Genomic DNA, 15,554 nt, shown 5'->3' with positions numbered 1-15,554 from the left:
ACTGGATTTTTTGGGGGGGAAAACAAATACATTTCATTGATAAGTCTTCATTAAGTGTTCCTGACGTGCACAGAAAAAATATTCCCCCTCCCCACCCACACTGATTGATCCTCTGAAGATCCACCAGAGAGACCATCCTGAACTGAGATTGATCACCAGAATCGATCCCCTGAAGATCCATCAGGGAGATCAATACAATACAATACAATAGCAGAGTTGGAAGGGACCTTGGAGGTCTTCTAGTCCAACCCCCTGCCTAGGCAGGAAACCCTGTACCGTTTCAGACAGATGGCTATCCAACATCTTCTTAAAGACTTCCAGAGATTGACCCCCAGAACTGATCCCCGAAGATCCACCAGGGAGGTCATCCTGAACTGAGATTGATCCCCAGAACTGATCCCCTGAAGATCCATCAGGGAGATCAATACAATACAATACAATAGTCCTCTGCATGTTTTCTTTAAAGGACTTGAAACTGGGCTAGAATTTCTTTTCTCAGGTCCCAAGAGTTTAAATTTATTAAACAAAGTCCGGTCACCTGCAGGGACTGAAGCAATTTTGCCTTTAAGCTAATTTTAACACTTACATTCACCTGTGGTAGTTTAGCCCTTTTAACTGCACCTGGTTAAAATTGCCTCAGCTGTATTCCTCTTTTTAAAGCTACTTTTAACGGTTCCTTGTCTGGGGTGAACAGGACACAGCTGAGATTATCTCAGATTCTGCCTAGTTCCACCATTTTAACTCCTAAAAACCCGAGCCTTGGTTTAAATTCTTTTGGACCCAGACGTTTGCCTTATTTCCCTGAGGGAAAGTGAGACCGAGGTAGCTCACCATAGGGGAGCTGTGGCGTTGGGAGTCTTTTAAATACCCCCTTGAGGTATTACCCCAGCCACCACTGGCGTTTTACAATACAATAGCAGAGTTGGAAGGGACCTTGGAGGTCTTCTAGTCCAACCCCCTGCCAACATCTTCTTAAAGACTTCCAGAGATTGATCCCCAGAACTGATCCCTGAAGATCCACCAGGGAGATCATCCTGAACTGAAAAACAATAGGATTTCTACCCAGTTTTAATAGGGTGTTGTTTCCCTTGACCTCAGCACTTTTCCGATGGCAGAACTTCAACTCCCAGAATTCTCTAGCCAGCCTGCCAGCTGGGGAACTCTGGGAGTTTTGCAGCCAGCACGCTGGGAAATTCTTGGGGTTGAGGTCCACCTATTTTTGCCACCTGCAAGGCTAGCTAGACTACAACTCCCATCATGCCCTGCTCTACCCAGCCTCAAAGCTGCCGGGAACGCCTCCCAACGTCCTTCTGCGCGTGCGCCCATGGGCTTAGAACGCCAGGCGAGCCAAACTCCGCCCCTTTGGAACCTTCCGCGAAATGGAATACACCGTCCGCCAATCAGCGCGCGGAGCCTGCCAAAAGGATACAGCGGCAGCCAATGGGAGCGGTTGCTTCTGGCCGCGCCGGCGCCTTTGAGGACGTGGCTTTGGAACCTTTTCCTCTTCTTTTTGATCTCTTCGCAACTTTGCTGCGCTGGGTTTTATTTGATTTATTATTATTCTAATTTTATTTTATGAAGGATCCTTTCCGCGCGGGGCAAGGAAGCGATTGAAGGGGGCGCCATGGCTTACCCCCCTGGATATGGGGGTCCAGGTAGGGGGAGGAAAGGCGGGGGCGGGGGTGGGGAACGGGGAGGGGAGGGGAGCAGGCCGGGTGGATCCTCAGTGGGGATCCACTTTGGGGGGGGGCTCTTAGAGCGGGAGGAGATCCAGCATGAACTCCCCCCCTTCCCGCCTGTTGCTTTTGGAGAGAGAGCCTTGAAATCGAGGCCAGTGGATCCCCAGTGGGTCCCAAGATCCTTCTGGATCCCTAAATCCGGCTGCTAAAGCCCCTTCCGGGGTGCCCTTTTTAAATTTCATTTTAATGGCTTTGAATGCAATTGCCCCGCCCGCTTGAACCAGTCGGGGAATTAATTTACCCCATTTTGGGGAGAGTTTGCAAACCCCAATATAGGGGAAGGATGGGGGGGGAGGGATCTGGGGATCCCTTTCTGAGTGGGGCCAAACTAGATTTCGGGTAGTTTATTGGCGGTTTATGGACGCGGCTGGGTGTCGCTTGGAGGGCTTGAGGTGGCTTAGAAGGGGAATAAGTAAAAAAATAAAGGGCATTATTTAAAGAAAGATGAAAATATTTGTGCTTTTCCTGCATTCTAAGCCACCTCGTCCATTGAATAATAAATAAACTTTAAAGTGGCTCGAAAAGAGACGTAAAATCAATGTAACGCCTAGCAAACCTAATGAAAAGAGATGGCTTATACTTAGGAAGCAATAAAGATGGAAATATGGTAGATAGATGCATATACTGAAAAAACCAGAAAGTACGTAACCAAGAGGAAGATGGATAATAGAATGGAAAACAGAAAACCTGAAATCAGAAAAAAAAAAGAAATACCAAGCTGTAAAAGTGCCATTGTGATTTAAATGTTGGGAAAATGTCAAATAAAAGAAAATAAAAACAAACTTTAAAGCGGAAGGGTAGATTTAGTACATTCATTCAGTCCTGTACCGAGTGTGAATCCTTGTTTGGATCCTATTTCAGCTAGTCCTTGACTTATGCCCGTTTGTTTAGTGGCCGTTTGAAGTTACAGCAGCACGGGGGGAGGGGGGGAAAGCAACGGGACCGTTTCCCCACACTTAACGACCGTCGCAGGGTCCACGTGATCGAAACTTAGGATGCCTGGCCATGGACTCATATTAATGACCGTGTCCTGAGATGGCGTGATCCCCTTTGCGACCTTCCGACAAGCCGAGTCGACGGGGAAAGCCAGATTCACTTAACAACCGTGTTACCCACTTGAACGACTGCAGGGGTTCGCTTAACAACCGTGGCAAGATAGGTCGTAAAACAGGGCGAAACTCACTTGACAAATTTCTCACCTTACCAGCGCCACTTAATAACTGTCTCGCTTAGCAGAAATGTTGGGCTCAGTTGCGGTCGTAAGGCGAGGACTGCCTGCAGAGATACATTCCGCCCTGTACCGAGTGGGAATTCTGGGTTGTATCCTATTAACGATAGTTGAGCGCTGTTGGCTACGTTGTTCCCTTCGTCTACTTCTTCCTAATTTTTCCCTCTCCCCTCAAAGTCTCCAAACATAGGACCAGGATCCCCCCTGTGCCCCAATCCCCAGATGCCCCTCAACTCTTTGATGACACCAGCTCCGGCTACGGGCCGCCCCAAGCGGGATACCCCCCACCAGGGATCGACATGAGCTTCAACCAGATTTTTGCCGACCCCGTTGCTAACGTTGCCATGGCTTACGGCTCCTCCATTGCGTCCCAAGGGAAAGACATCGTCCATAAAGAGGTAAAGGAATAAAACGGAGAATCCTTTTTTTAAAAAATGGGAAAGGAGAGAGACAGATAGATACAGATGGATGGATGGATGGATAGATGATAGATAGATATAGATAGATACAGATGGATGGATGGATAGATAGATACAGATAGATAGATACAGAGGGATGGATGGATGGATGGATAGATAGATACGGATGGATGGATAGATAGATACAGATTCATGGATGGATGATAGATAGATACAGATGGATGGATAGATAGATGATAGATACAGATGGATGGATGACTGGATAGATGATAGATAGATACAGATAGATAGATGAATGATTGATAGATATAGATGGATGGATGGATGATAGATATGGATAGAGGGGAGGATGGATGGACGGATAGGTGGATAGATGATGAATGGGTGGATGGATAGATGATAGATGGATGGACAGATGGATGGGTAGGTGGGTAGATAGATAGGTGGATGGATGGATGGATAGATAGATGGATGGATAAATAGATAGAAAAAGAAAAATAGGTAGATGATAGATAGATAAATAGACAGATGAATGGGTAAATTGATAGATAGTAGATATTAGATGGTAGGTAGGTAGGTAGATAGAAGATAGATAGATAGATAGATAGATAGATAGATGATAGATAGATAGATAGATAGATAGATAGATAGATAGATAGATAGATAGATAGATAGATAGATAGATAGATAGATTCAGCTGGAAACCCGAAGACCAGCTGTCCAGTGCACATATGCTTGTTTTGGGGGTATTTTTTAGCCATTTTTAGTGCAATTTTCAGGCCGTTTTCTGGGTCAAAAACAGCTTGAAAACGGCCTGAAAACTGCCATAAAAAAGGCAGAAGAGCAGCTGGCAACGGCATGCATGCCCACAGACAGGGCTATGCGTGCCACCTCTGGCATGCGTGCCATAGGTTTGCCAGCCCGGCCCTAGGCCTAGTGAGCTGGGTGGCCTGTAAATTTAATAAATAAATCTGCCTTTTTTTTTTCCCCTTGCAGATTCACAGATTTGTTTCTATCAACAAGCTTAAATACTTCTTTGCGGTGGACACCACGTATGTGATGAAAAAATTAGGCCTGTTAATCTTCCCTTACGTGCACCAGGTAAAGAAAAGCAACTGAGTTTTGATCATATGACTGTGAGGGGGCTACGATGGTCGTAAGTGCGAGGACCGATTTTTCAGTGCTGTTGTCGTTCCGAATGTTTGTTCAGTGAATGGTTATAAGTCGAAGACAGGAATCAAAGCGACCAATTCGAGTCTCAACAGATTCAACCAGCAAATGGGCATTTATTCCCCTTAGCTCTCGGTTAACCTGAGGAACTCACTGCCACTGGAAAAAGAAAATCAGGGAAATAAACGCATCCGAGGAGGAAACTGTTGGGAGCTTTTTAGGCATTTCAGCATTCAGGCTGAAAAGTTGAACTTAAAAAACTCTTAGATTCGATAAAAATAAAATCCACAATCTTTCGGTTACAATTATGGGAGCGGATGGGAGGAGCTTTAGACCAGAATTTCCAAGCAAGATTTGATTGCAAGAAGCTGCTGAAATGCAAAAGCAAAAATAATAGTTATTATTCTTTTTGCAGAATTGGGAAGTCCGTTATCATCGCGATATCCCTCTGACTCCACGCCAGGACATCAACGCTCCCGACCTCTATATTCCTAGTGAGTTTTTTATTTTATTATTCTATTCAATTCTATTCTATTCTTATTATTTCTATTTCTGTTATTTCTTATTTATTCTATTCTATTTTTTCCTATTCTATTCTTTTCATTATATTCTGTTCCTAGTCCTATTATTTCTATTTATATTATTTCTTATTTATTCTATTCCTATTATTTCTATTTATCTATTTCTATTTCTATTATTTCTTATTCTATTCTATTCCTATTATTTCTTATTTATTCTATTCTATTCTATTCTATTCTATTCTTATTTCTATTTCTATTATTTCTTATTTATTCTATTATATTCTAGTCTATTTTTGCCTATTCTGTTCTTTTCATTATATTCTATTCCTATTATTTCTATTTCTATTATTTATTCTATTCTATTTTTTCCTATTCTATTCTTTTCATTATATTCTGTTCCTAGTCCTATTATTTCTATTTCTATTATTTCTTATTTATTCTATTCTATTTTATTCTTATTCCTATTATTTCTATTTCTATTATTTCATATTTATTCTATTCTATTCTATTCTATTCCTATTATTTCTTATTTATTCTATTCTATTCTTATTTCTATTTCTATTATTTCTCATTTATTCTAGTCTTCTTTTTCCTATTCTATTCTTTTCGGTCTATTGTATTCCTAGTCCTATTTCTATTTCTATTATTTCTTATTTATTCTATTCTATTCCTATTATTTCCATTTCTATTATTTCTATTTCTATTGTTTCTTATTTATTCTATTATATTCTTTTCATTCTATTCTATTCCTATTATTTCTATTATTTCTTATTTATTCTATTCTTATTCCTATTTCTATTATTTCTTATTTATTCTATTCTATTCTTTCCCATCCTATCCTATTCTTTATTCTGAGAACATCATCACTCTGAACAGACATTAAATAACCAGCCATAAGTCATGGGCCATGTAGATATTTATTAGACTTTTATGATGATTAGATTTATATATTATATATTGAAGTGTATGAGTCATTTTTTTTTTTACATTTTGAGTTATCATTTCTTTTCCTTTTACGGCTTTATCTGCAGTGTTTTGAGTTGGGCAGCCTTAGCCCTTTCAAACATAAGTGCCTAAAATGGGTCTAATTTAGGAATCAGATTAAATCTGTTGGATAAGTGGCATTTGGCTGCCAAAGGAGATAATTGTTTGTTTTGGTGGGAGGAATTTTATTATTATTTTTTAATCTCGACTCATTTAATGGGACGAAAAGATACCGCAAGGCGCCATCTAATGAAGGACTTTGTTTTTTTATTTTTCATTCATCGAAGCGTTTGGGAAATCAGACTGATAGACACGGCTCTAAAAAAAAATCACAGTATTGTCGCTTTTCTTCACACTACAAAATGTGGAAGCTTTTTAAATATATACATATATTTTCTCCTTCACAGGTATGGCCTTTATTACGTATATTTTGCTGGCTGGAATGGCGCTCGGGATACAGAAAAGGTACGGAAAATTCTTCCCACTTTCCCGGTTTTGTTTCTTACGGCAAACGGTGAAGATTAGGGGTGAATTTGAGTTATGGGTGCAAGATTTAAGGCTGGGCTTAATGTACAATTTGGCAGGCGACAGATTACAGGTGGTCCTCGACATACGACCGCAAGTGAGCCCAAAATGTAGGTCGCTAAGTTGCTAAGTGGGTTTCACCCCATTTTACGACCTTCCTTTGCCACCGTTGCTAAGTGGATCCCTGCCGTTGTTAAGTGAGCAAACACAGTCGTGAAGGGAATCTGGCTTCCCCCACCGACGTTGCTCGTCAGGATGTTGCCAAAGGGGATTGCGTAACCCCGGGACACTGTCGTAAATACGAAGCAGATGTCTGGAGTTTGATTGTGTGACTGTGAGGATGTGGCTTCCCCTCCCATTGACTCGGTTTGTCAGGGTGGGAAGGTTTCCATTGGTGACTTGGCTGTATCGTTGGTGTTTCTTTTCTTCTGGCAACTCTGCGCATGCGCACACTGGGAACAGGCTCCAGCTGTTCTTCTGCCCTACTGATGTCTGACTCCGAAGGCAGCTGAGAACTGGCATATGGCCCTGGCCCCCTCTCTGCCTCCGACACAGAGCCCTCATCCGAGCCTTCCCCAGACTCCAGGACTGGCCCATCTTCCTCCCCAACCCTCCTCACTGGCTCCGCTGGCTGCTGGCGGGCCACAGCAGGTTGGAAGCCAGACCGTGAATCGTTCAGACTTCTTGTTTTTTTCCGCCAGGTTTTCCCCGGAAGTCCTCGGGATGTGTGCCAGCACGGCCTTCGTGTGGATGGTGATCGAAGTTCTCGCCCTTCTTCTGAGTCTCTACCTTGCCACCGTCCAAAGTGACCTGGGCACGTTTGATCTTCTGGCTTACTGCGGCTACAAATATGTTGGGTGAGTTGGGAGGGGCCTCCCTGCTTCCCCGATTAGACTCCCGTTTCCCAGAAGCCCCCCCTGACCCAAGCTTCGCTGAATTAGACTCTTGTTTCCAAACCGGCAATGAATTCCTGATTTAACGGACTGATTAGGAGAGTCCGTTAAATCCGGTACGATGTTGTTGCGCCAAGAACCTCGACAGCCTCTCTTGCATATTGATGAGGACGTGAATATAGCAGAAATGTAACTTTGTTAAATTAAAAATTACATTTAAGTGCCCCTTAAGACTGATAGGGATGGCGTCCGTTATTTCAGAAGGATTGATTGTCCGTTGAATCAGATGTCCGTTAAATAAAGGATCTTGCTGCAATTTCCTTCCTGTAATTCAACAGCGAGAGAAACGTTGCTCTTGGGTGCAAATGTTAATTCCTGCCCGATTTGTTACGATGTGTTGATCGCGCACAGAAACATACACACTGCTTTGCTTTTCCTCTCCAGGATGATCCTCACTGTGGTCGGGGGCTTGGTTTTTGGCCTCAACGGCTACTACATCACTCTGGCGTGGGCTTCCTGTTCCCTTATGTATTTCATGGTGAGTCAATTGGTGACTTGGGGGACCAGTTTCTCCCTCTCTCAGCTCAACCCACCTCGCCGGTTTGTTGTGCAGGGGAAAGAGGAGGAGGAGGAGGAGGAAGATTCAATAGGTTCCTCACCTTGAGTTATTTCAAAGGCACGGAAGCCAAGTTAACAACAAACTCGAGCCGAGCTGGATTTTATACCCCATCCCGTTGGTGCGTGGGAATTCCACGCTCAAGCCACCTAGGCGCGAGAGACGCAGTTGAGGGACAAGGTGCTCATCTCAAAATACTTCCCATGTCTGTCTGTCTGTGTCCACCCAGGTTCGCTCTTTACGGATGAAGATCCTCACTTCCGTAGTGCAAGACGGACTCAGCCGTACCACCGGCCGGGTGCAGATGTACGTCACGCTAGGCGCCGCTGCCTTCCAGCCGTTAGTTTTGTACTGGTTGACGGCCCAGTTGGTGCATTAAACGGAGGAGATGAGACTTTGGGGGCGCACTTCCTCCTTTATTCTGGTTTTGGTTCACCCCCTCCTCTCCCCCCCCCCAAATTTCACCGCTCCCTTAGTTCTGTCTCTTCCTGCCCCCATCCCCCCAAATTCTAACGTGGGGGGGGGATTTCCACCGCGGACGACAAGCGGGGATCCGTCCCCCTTTGAAGAATGAAGCGAAAGGCAGCTGGTTTTTCGCACTCGGGACTCCCGCCCAGGAGAAGCGGAGGGCGGCCAGCTGTCCCAGTTGACGCTTGTCCCACCACTCCGAAATCTGTGTCCTCCTTTAAAAAAAAAGGGGGGGGGTAGATTTGGGGGTCTTCCTTGTAGAGACAGTTCTGTTATTTGGGATTTCCTTGAGTTGGTTGTGTTTTGATCCTTTCTCGCACGAAATACGGATTGTTCTGTTCCTGCCTTCTGCACTGGGGGGGTCTTTGCCACATTGTGTGCCTAAAACAGTGTTGCTTGGAAGATGGGTGGACTCCAACTCCCAGAATTCCCCAGCCAGCATGCTTGAAGATGGGTGGACTTCAAGTCCCAGAGTTCCACGCTGGCTGAGGAATTCTGGGAGTTGAAGTCCAGTTGTTTTCCAAACAGCCGAGGTTGAGATGCATTGATCTAGAACAAATCCAGTATTTTTCCACCTCGGTTGCTTGAAGAGGGGCGGACTTCAACTCCCAGAATTCCCCAGCCAGCATGCTTGAAGATGGGTGGACTTCAAGTCCCAGAATTCCATGCTGGCTGAGGAATTCTGGGAGCCGTAGTCCACCTAGCTTCAAGGTTGAGAGAGACTGATCTAGAATAAATCCAGTTTGGCTCTACGTTGTCGGGAATCAACGAGGGAAAGGTAGAGACGAAAAAACACTATTTTAAAAATTTGAAGTGTTTAAAAAAAGAGTTTTGAGTCCCAAACTCAAGTTGTTCTGTGGGGTGAGGAAGAGAATCTGTTTTTTGGGGTTTTTTTCTACGATCATTTCCTCTAGAGATTTTTGGTTTTCTTGCAAGCATGATAAAAGTTTATAAAACTCTGTGATGGGCAGAACAAAATTCGTGAAGGTGTCTTTTGTATGCATTTTATTTTTAAGAAAGTTTCCTCCGCAGCGGCTGAAATTTTCCCCCCCGACGTTCCCAAACAGGATCCCTGTTTTCCCCAAGGTTGATCACCCAGGAAGGGATCTGAGTGCTGGTAATCCTCGAATTATGGCCACAACTGAACCCCATATTTCTGCCGTTAAGCGAGACGTGTGTTAAGTGAGTTTGGTCCCATTTTACGAAACTTTCTGGCTACAGGGGTTAAAGTGAAGCACCGAAGTGGTTAAGTGAGACACATAGTTGTTAAGTGAATTCCGCTTCCCCGTAGCCTCTGCTCGTCACAAAACGGGATCATGTGAGCCCCTTTTTATGACCGTTGCGATCATCCCAGGAAGCAAAATCAGCAGGGGAAGGGAAGCCACTTTTATTTAACGGTCACGTGATTCGCTTAACCACCGTAGCGAAAAGTGGTGAAATCCGGCACGATTCTGGCAAAATACAGGGGAAAAAAACATGGGGGGAAAATTCCATTTAGGATTAGGGGTTAGCTCTCCACGAATCCGCAGAGCAAAACGCACATTGCCATCGGATTTGGAGCCCGTCGGTATGGTTAGGAGGGGGGACACGCCTTTTGAGCCGGCCTTAGGTACATTTCCCCGGGCAAAATACATGGGAAAATCCCACTGGGGGAAATCCCGTTTAGGATTAGGGTTAACTCTCGGTGAATTCACGGTGGAAAATGGATGTCGCCATCGGATTCGAAGCCCGTCGGTATGGTCGGGGAGGGGGGCACACCTTTTGAGCCGGACTTATGCACATTTTAAAGATTTGCTCCCGCCCACCTGCTCAGCTCTGGAGCGTGGAGAGGGAGAGGTGGTGGATAAAAGAGAAAAATAATAATAATTTCATTTTTCGGGAGCTAGGTGGCAACCTCTGCAGGCATTTTAACAAACATCTGCAGGAGGAAGACGCAGGAAATCCAGACGGGGCTTTTTGCCGGATTTTGGGGAAACGCTGATTCTTTGCAGGTGGACCCAAAATAATTTTCAATAAATCATCCTTTCCCCCTCCCCCCCTTTTGCTCCAGATTACCTTAACGTCCTGTGTTTTGGGACGAGAGGCAGTCTTCGCAACCCCAGGCCTTTTAAAATGGCTGGCTATTTTGCAAATTTCGGAGAAGGATGGTTATATGCTTATTCCAGGCCATCCTCACCATTACGACCTCAACGGAGCCCCGGGTTTCGGTGGCTAATGGAGACCTCTATGTGAAGGGAGCTTCGCCCCGTTTTACAACCTGCCTTCTCCAGAGTTGTTAAATGAGTCACTGCAGTGAAGTTAGGAACGCGGTAGTTGAGCGAGTCCAACTTCAATATTGGCTTGGCTTGTCAGATGCCAACCTAGCCGTAAGAAAATGCGAGTAGACAAATAGGAACCACCTTTGGTGGGAAGGGAACAGCATTCCGTGCGGCTTCGGGAGTTGAGTCGTGCCGGCCCCATGACCGCCGAGACGTCTTCGGACAGCGCTGGCTCTCCGGCTTTGAAACGGAGATGAGCACCGCCCCCTAGAGTCGGGGACGACCAGCACAGATTCTGTGCAAGGGGAGCCTTGACCTTTAATGCCGAAAGGGAAGGTGGGATGAGAGAAGGATGGGGAAAAAGGGAGGCTGGAGAAACGAGGGAAGATGGAGGGAGAAATCAAAACAAAGGAAAGGAAAACTAGCTATGTTATGGCCGGGGGGACGGGGACGACAAAAGGCCTTGGGGGTGTCGTTGTGGTGTGTCAGGATGGTTGCAAAGCAGATTTGACAGCTTTTGAAAGAGCTTTGGGGGGGGAGAGAGAAACAGCCCAGCACTGTGGGGGCGGCTGGTTGCCGTCTGTGGCACACTCTGGCTCTCTTGCACGCTTCCTGCGTGTGCAAATGCGATGCCCTTGCCCACACGCCCTGTGCTCCTCAGATGCAGCCGCTGGGCCCCAAGGCTCAGATTTGGGAGGGGGGAGGAAGAGGGGAAAACCACCCCCAGCCCACCAGGTTTGAGGAAAGGTCCCATCTGGAGGTCCAAGGTGTCTCCCTTCCTTCCTGCCTTGCTCCTCCTCCTTCTTCCGTTCCCTTTTCTTTCTTTCTTCCCTCCCTCCCTTCTCCTTCCCCATTTATCTTTTCCTCTCTTCCTCCCTTCTTCCATTCCCTTTCTTCTTTCCCTCCCTCCCCCTTATTTCCCTTTCCTCCCTTCCCCATTTATCTTTTCCATTCTCCCTTCTTCCATTCCCTTTCTTCTTTCCCTCCCTCTCTTCTTTCCCTTCTTCCCCTCCCTCCCTTCCATCCATTCTCCCTCCCTCTCCCCTGCCTTCTTCCATTCCCTTTTCTTTCTTCTTTCCCTCCCTCCCTTCTCCTTTAGACCTCCCCTTTATCTTTTCCTTCCTTCCTCCCTTCTTCCATTCCCTTTCTTCTTTCCCTCCCTCCCTCTTCTTTCCCCTTCCTCCCTTCCCTATTTATCTCTTCCATCCTCCCTCTTCTCTTCTTCCACTCCCTTTTCTTTCTTCTTTCCTTTTCTCTCTTCTTTCCCTTTGTCCCTTCCCTATTTATCTTTTCCATCCTCACTCCTTCCTTCCATTCCCTTTCTTCTTTCCCTCCCTCTTCTTCCCCTTTCTTCCATTCACCCTCCCTCTCCCCTGATTTTTTCTTCCTTTCTCACCCTCCCTTCTTTCACTTCCTTCCTCCTTCTTCCTTCCCCATCTTTTCCTTCCTTCCTTCCCTCCCTTTCCTTCCTTGCTTTCTTCCTCCCTTCTTCCATTTTTTTCCTCTTTTCCCACCCTCCCTTCTTTCACTCCCTCCCTGTTCCTTGTCTCGCCCTTCTTTTCCTTCCCCATCTATCTTTTCCTTCCTCCCTTCCCTCTCTCCCTCATCTATCCTGATCCCACAATCATTGGGGGAGGCTATGACAGTCGTAAGCGCGAGGACCGGTGCTGTTGTAACTTTGGTCGCTAAATGAGTAAGTCAAGCACTATTGAGGCAGGTGTGAAGACCCTCCTCCCTTCCAAGTGAACTGGCGTCGAAAGGAAATCGTCCACAGAAGACAGCGGAACTCCTGGCCACAATCAAATCATCGTCTTTTATTTCCAATAGGAGTTGGTTTTGTACAGCGGTCCCCAAGAGGGGTAGAAATGGGGTCCACTGGTCTCCCCCCCCAAAAAAATCCAGAGTTTGAGCTGCCTGGCTGCTCCGTTTGGGTTGTTTTTGTTAAAAAAAAACAGGTCAGCCCATTGTGAGCCAGGGGCAAAAGTCAGAAGGATGGAGAGAGAGAGACAAAAAAGACAGAAATAGATGGAAAAATATAAGGAAAAAAGAAAGAAGCCAAGATGGACAGATTTTGTGGTGGTTTGGGCTAATTTGGGTTAATGCAATCCTATAAAGTTCTAAGGCAGAGGTTTCCAATCTTGGCAACTTTCAAGACTTGTGGACTTTTAACTTCCAGGATTCCCCAGCCCGCAAAGTACACAACTTTGTAAGACTTGTGGATTTCATGTGGATGATGAATGGCCCCTCCCAGAGGAAATAAAAGAGGAGCGACTGGGGAGTGGAGTTTGCAGGAGATCATTACTTCGCTTAATTGGTTTGGAGATCAGGATTACTTCCGATCTCCGCTCCTTCCGTGTACAGCTGAAGACCCACCTCTTTCAATTATCTGGCCTGGCTCAACCGTAATTTTTCTTACTCCTCCTGACTGTCCTTTTAAATTTTTTAACTTTAAATTGTGTTTTTTACAATTGGGGTATTTTAATGGTGATTTTTAACTGTCTAAATGTGATGTAATTTGTTACCTCCTCCGTGCATGTATGTCTTTGTATATATGTACGTTTATGTGTTTGTACATATGTTTTATGTTTTATATGCTCCATTGTACACCGCCCCGAGTCCTGTCTGGAAAGGGAGCGGCTAATAAATTCAAATTTATTATTATTATTATTATTGGAGACTCCTTGCCAAGTTCTGCAGAGATCGGCCTGGCAGCTCTCCAAGCCAGAGAAGGTCTGTGACCATAAATCCTCCCTCGAAAGACTTTGCTGGATGTGATAGAGCTAGAATCCACAGGAAATTAATAAAAGGGGTTTTTGTCGGGACAACAAGGAGTTTTGCTTCAGGCTCTTGGGAAGCCTAGGTCAGAACAGATCCTTCCATTTTTCCCCTGCTCCCCATCAGCAACCAAGACCTATTTTAAACAATTTAACGAAAACGACTTGCATCCTCCCGAAAAAGGCCGAAACACAGAAGAAATAAACTTTTTAAAAAAAAAAAATAGAAACCCAAATAAATACATAGTTTTGCAATTTTATAAGGCTACGTTTCATCTTTTTAAAAATATTTTTTTTGGGGGGTGGGGGGAAATCTTAATCTTAATTTTATCGTTTGTATTCAGAGAGCCCCTCTCTGAAGCGGATGGTCAGGTTTTTTTTTTTAAAAAAAGAAATAAATAAATACGAATTAAAAGTTTACCAAGCGAAATGTCTCAACTCTAAACGATAAACCGAAAGGGGGCTCAATCGATCAATAAAATAAATCCTGCAAAAATCTTTGTTTTGTTTTTAAAAAAGGAAGGCTGATCCCTAGATCAGGAAAGCCAATCCTCCTCTGCTAGGAGCAGTCTAGCAGATTTAAGGGTGTTGCTTTCGAGCTGTTTTTCGTTTAGAAAATTTAGGGGCCAGGATCCATAGTAGTTTCTCCCCCCCCCACCCCAACTGCCTTTAAAAACATTAAAAATCAAATTAACTTTGATTATCGCAGGAGGGGGCTTCCTATAATATGAAATCCCCCCCTTACCCCACCCCTGAAGAGAGAGGCTGGCTTTCCCTGCTCGTCATTTGAGGGATGAAAACGGGATGAAAAGGGCGGAGTGCGTGAAAAGGAAAAGAGAAAAGGAGAGAGAAAGAGAGAGAGAGAGGGCTTCATCTATCGCCATAGCAACAGATGCTGGCCTGGGAGCATCCAGGAAGAGAAAAAAAGGAAGAAAACATGAAAACAAAAAAGGCTGGGGTTTGTGTTGTTTTTGCAACCCCCTCCCCTCCAAAAAAAGCCCTATGGAGTTTCTCAGGGGTGGGGGGAGAGAAAAAGAAGGGAGAAGATCCTCCCCCTCCTCAAAATTCCCCCCCCCCCAAATATATATATATATACATCCTCCTCAATTCAATAGCTGCCAAATATTGGGATTTTCCTCTTGGTTCCTTTTCCGTTCCTTGGGTGGTTGGTTTTTTTTGAGAAATGGGAGTTTTGGGGGCCCCAGACTACCCCCCCCCCAAAAAAAGGGGGCGGGAGGAGGAACTCAAAAGGTGGGCTAAGGCAGGAATCGGTCCAACCCAGAGAGGGGATAAGATGGAGGGAGGGGGGGAGAAAGAAGGGGTCTTCTGCACCCCACTTGCAGACTTTCCGAAAAGTTCGGCCGAGAAGCGGCCGGCCGTTTGTGTGTGTGTGTTTGGGGGGGGGGGGGGATGCTGGCTTCGTTCTCCAAATCTTAAAACAGTGTGTGTGTGTGTTGTTTTCCGGCGCACACGGGGGGGGGGCAGAAACACGGGCCACCCCTCTGAAAAAAAAGGGGAGCAGCAGTGGCTTTCCAGCTGGTACGGCTCCGTCAGGCACGGGTGAGTCCATCTTGGCTTAGCGTTTCATCCTCCAGGAAGAATGTTGGTTGGTTGGGAGGGGAGGTCTCGATTCATCCCGGAGGAACCGAAGGGTGGGGGTGGGGGCGCGGGAGGGCGGGGATGTCGATCCGAGGGTCCTGCCCCTTCGGTTGGCGCGGTTAGAAACTCACCAAGGTATAAACCATACTGGAGATGGGAGAGAGCCGGAAAAGGAGAAAGGACGGACTGTGATCAGAGATAAATCCTCGGTTTATAGCCACCATCCAGCCCAACATTTCGGCTGCTAAGCGGAACGTCGGTTAAGGGAGAGGTGCCCCACTCTACGGCCTTTCCAGCCCACTGTCGTTAAATGAACCGCTGCGGTTGTTAAGTTTAGTAAGATGGTCGGTAAGTGACTCT

The 15,554-nt window shown here is 45.7% G+C and overlaps 1 protein-coding gene across 1 annotated transcript; it reads left to right on the top strand.

The window, feature by feature from the left end:
- Nucleotides 1-1,457: 1,457 nt before the first annotated feature.
- On the top strand, nucleotides 1,458-8,489 carry YIF1A (Yip1 interacting factor homolog A, membrane trafficking protein). Its single transcript, XM_081971907.1, has 8 exons — nucleotides 1,458-1,655; nucleotides 3,145-3,365; nucleotides 4,383-4,487; nucleotides 4,972-5,050; nucleotides 6,469-6,526; nucleotides 7,288-7,443; nucleotides 7,924-8,017; nucleotides 8,325-8,489. The coding sequence occupies exons 1-8, from the start codon at nucleotides 1,625-1,627 to the stop codon at nucleotides 8,472-8,474; spliced, it is 894 nt and encodes a 297-aa protein (XP_081828033.1). The 5' UTR covers nucleotides 1,458-1,624; the 3' UTR covers nucleotides 8,475-8,489.
- The last annotated feature ends 7,065 nt before the right edge of the window (nucleotides 8,490-15,554 follow it).

The sequence above is a fragment of the Natrix helvetica genome (assembly GCF_964273705.1).
Source record: "Natrix helvetica genome assembly, contig: HAP1_SCAFFOLD_314, whole genome shotgun sequence".
Taxonomy (NCBI): Eukaryota; Metazoa; Chordata; class Lepidosauria; order Squamata; family Natricidae; genus Natrix; species Natrix helvetica.
The sequence above is the reverse complement of the archived record's forward strand: the minus strand, read 5'-3'. Positions and strand labels throughout refer to the sequence as shown.

Coding starts and splice junctions, on each gene's coding strand:
- YIF1A (XM_081971907.1), top strand. CDS start 1,625: ATGGCTTACCCCCCTGGATATGGGGGTCCAG. Junction 1,656..3,144: donor CCCTGGATATGGGGGTCCAG/GTAGGGGGAGGA, acceptor CTCCCCTCAAAG/TCTCCAAACATAGGACCAGG. Junction 6,527..7,287: donor GCGCTCGGGATACAGAAAAG/GTACGGAAAATT, acceptor TTTTTCCGCCAG/GTTTTCCCCGGAAGTCCTCG.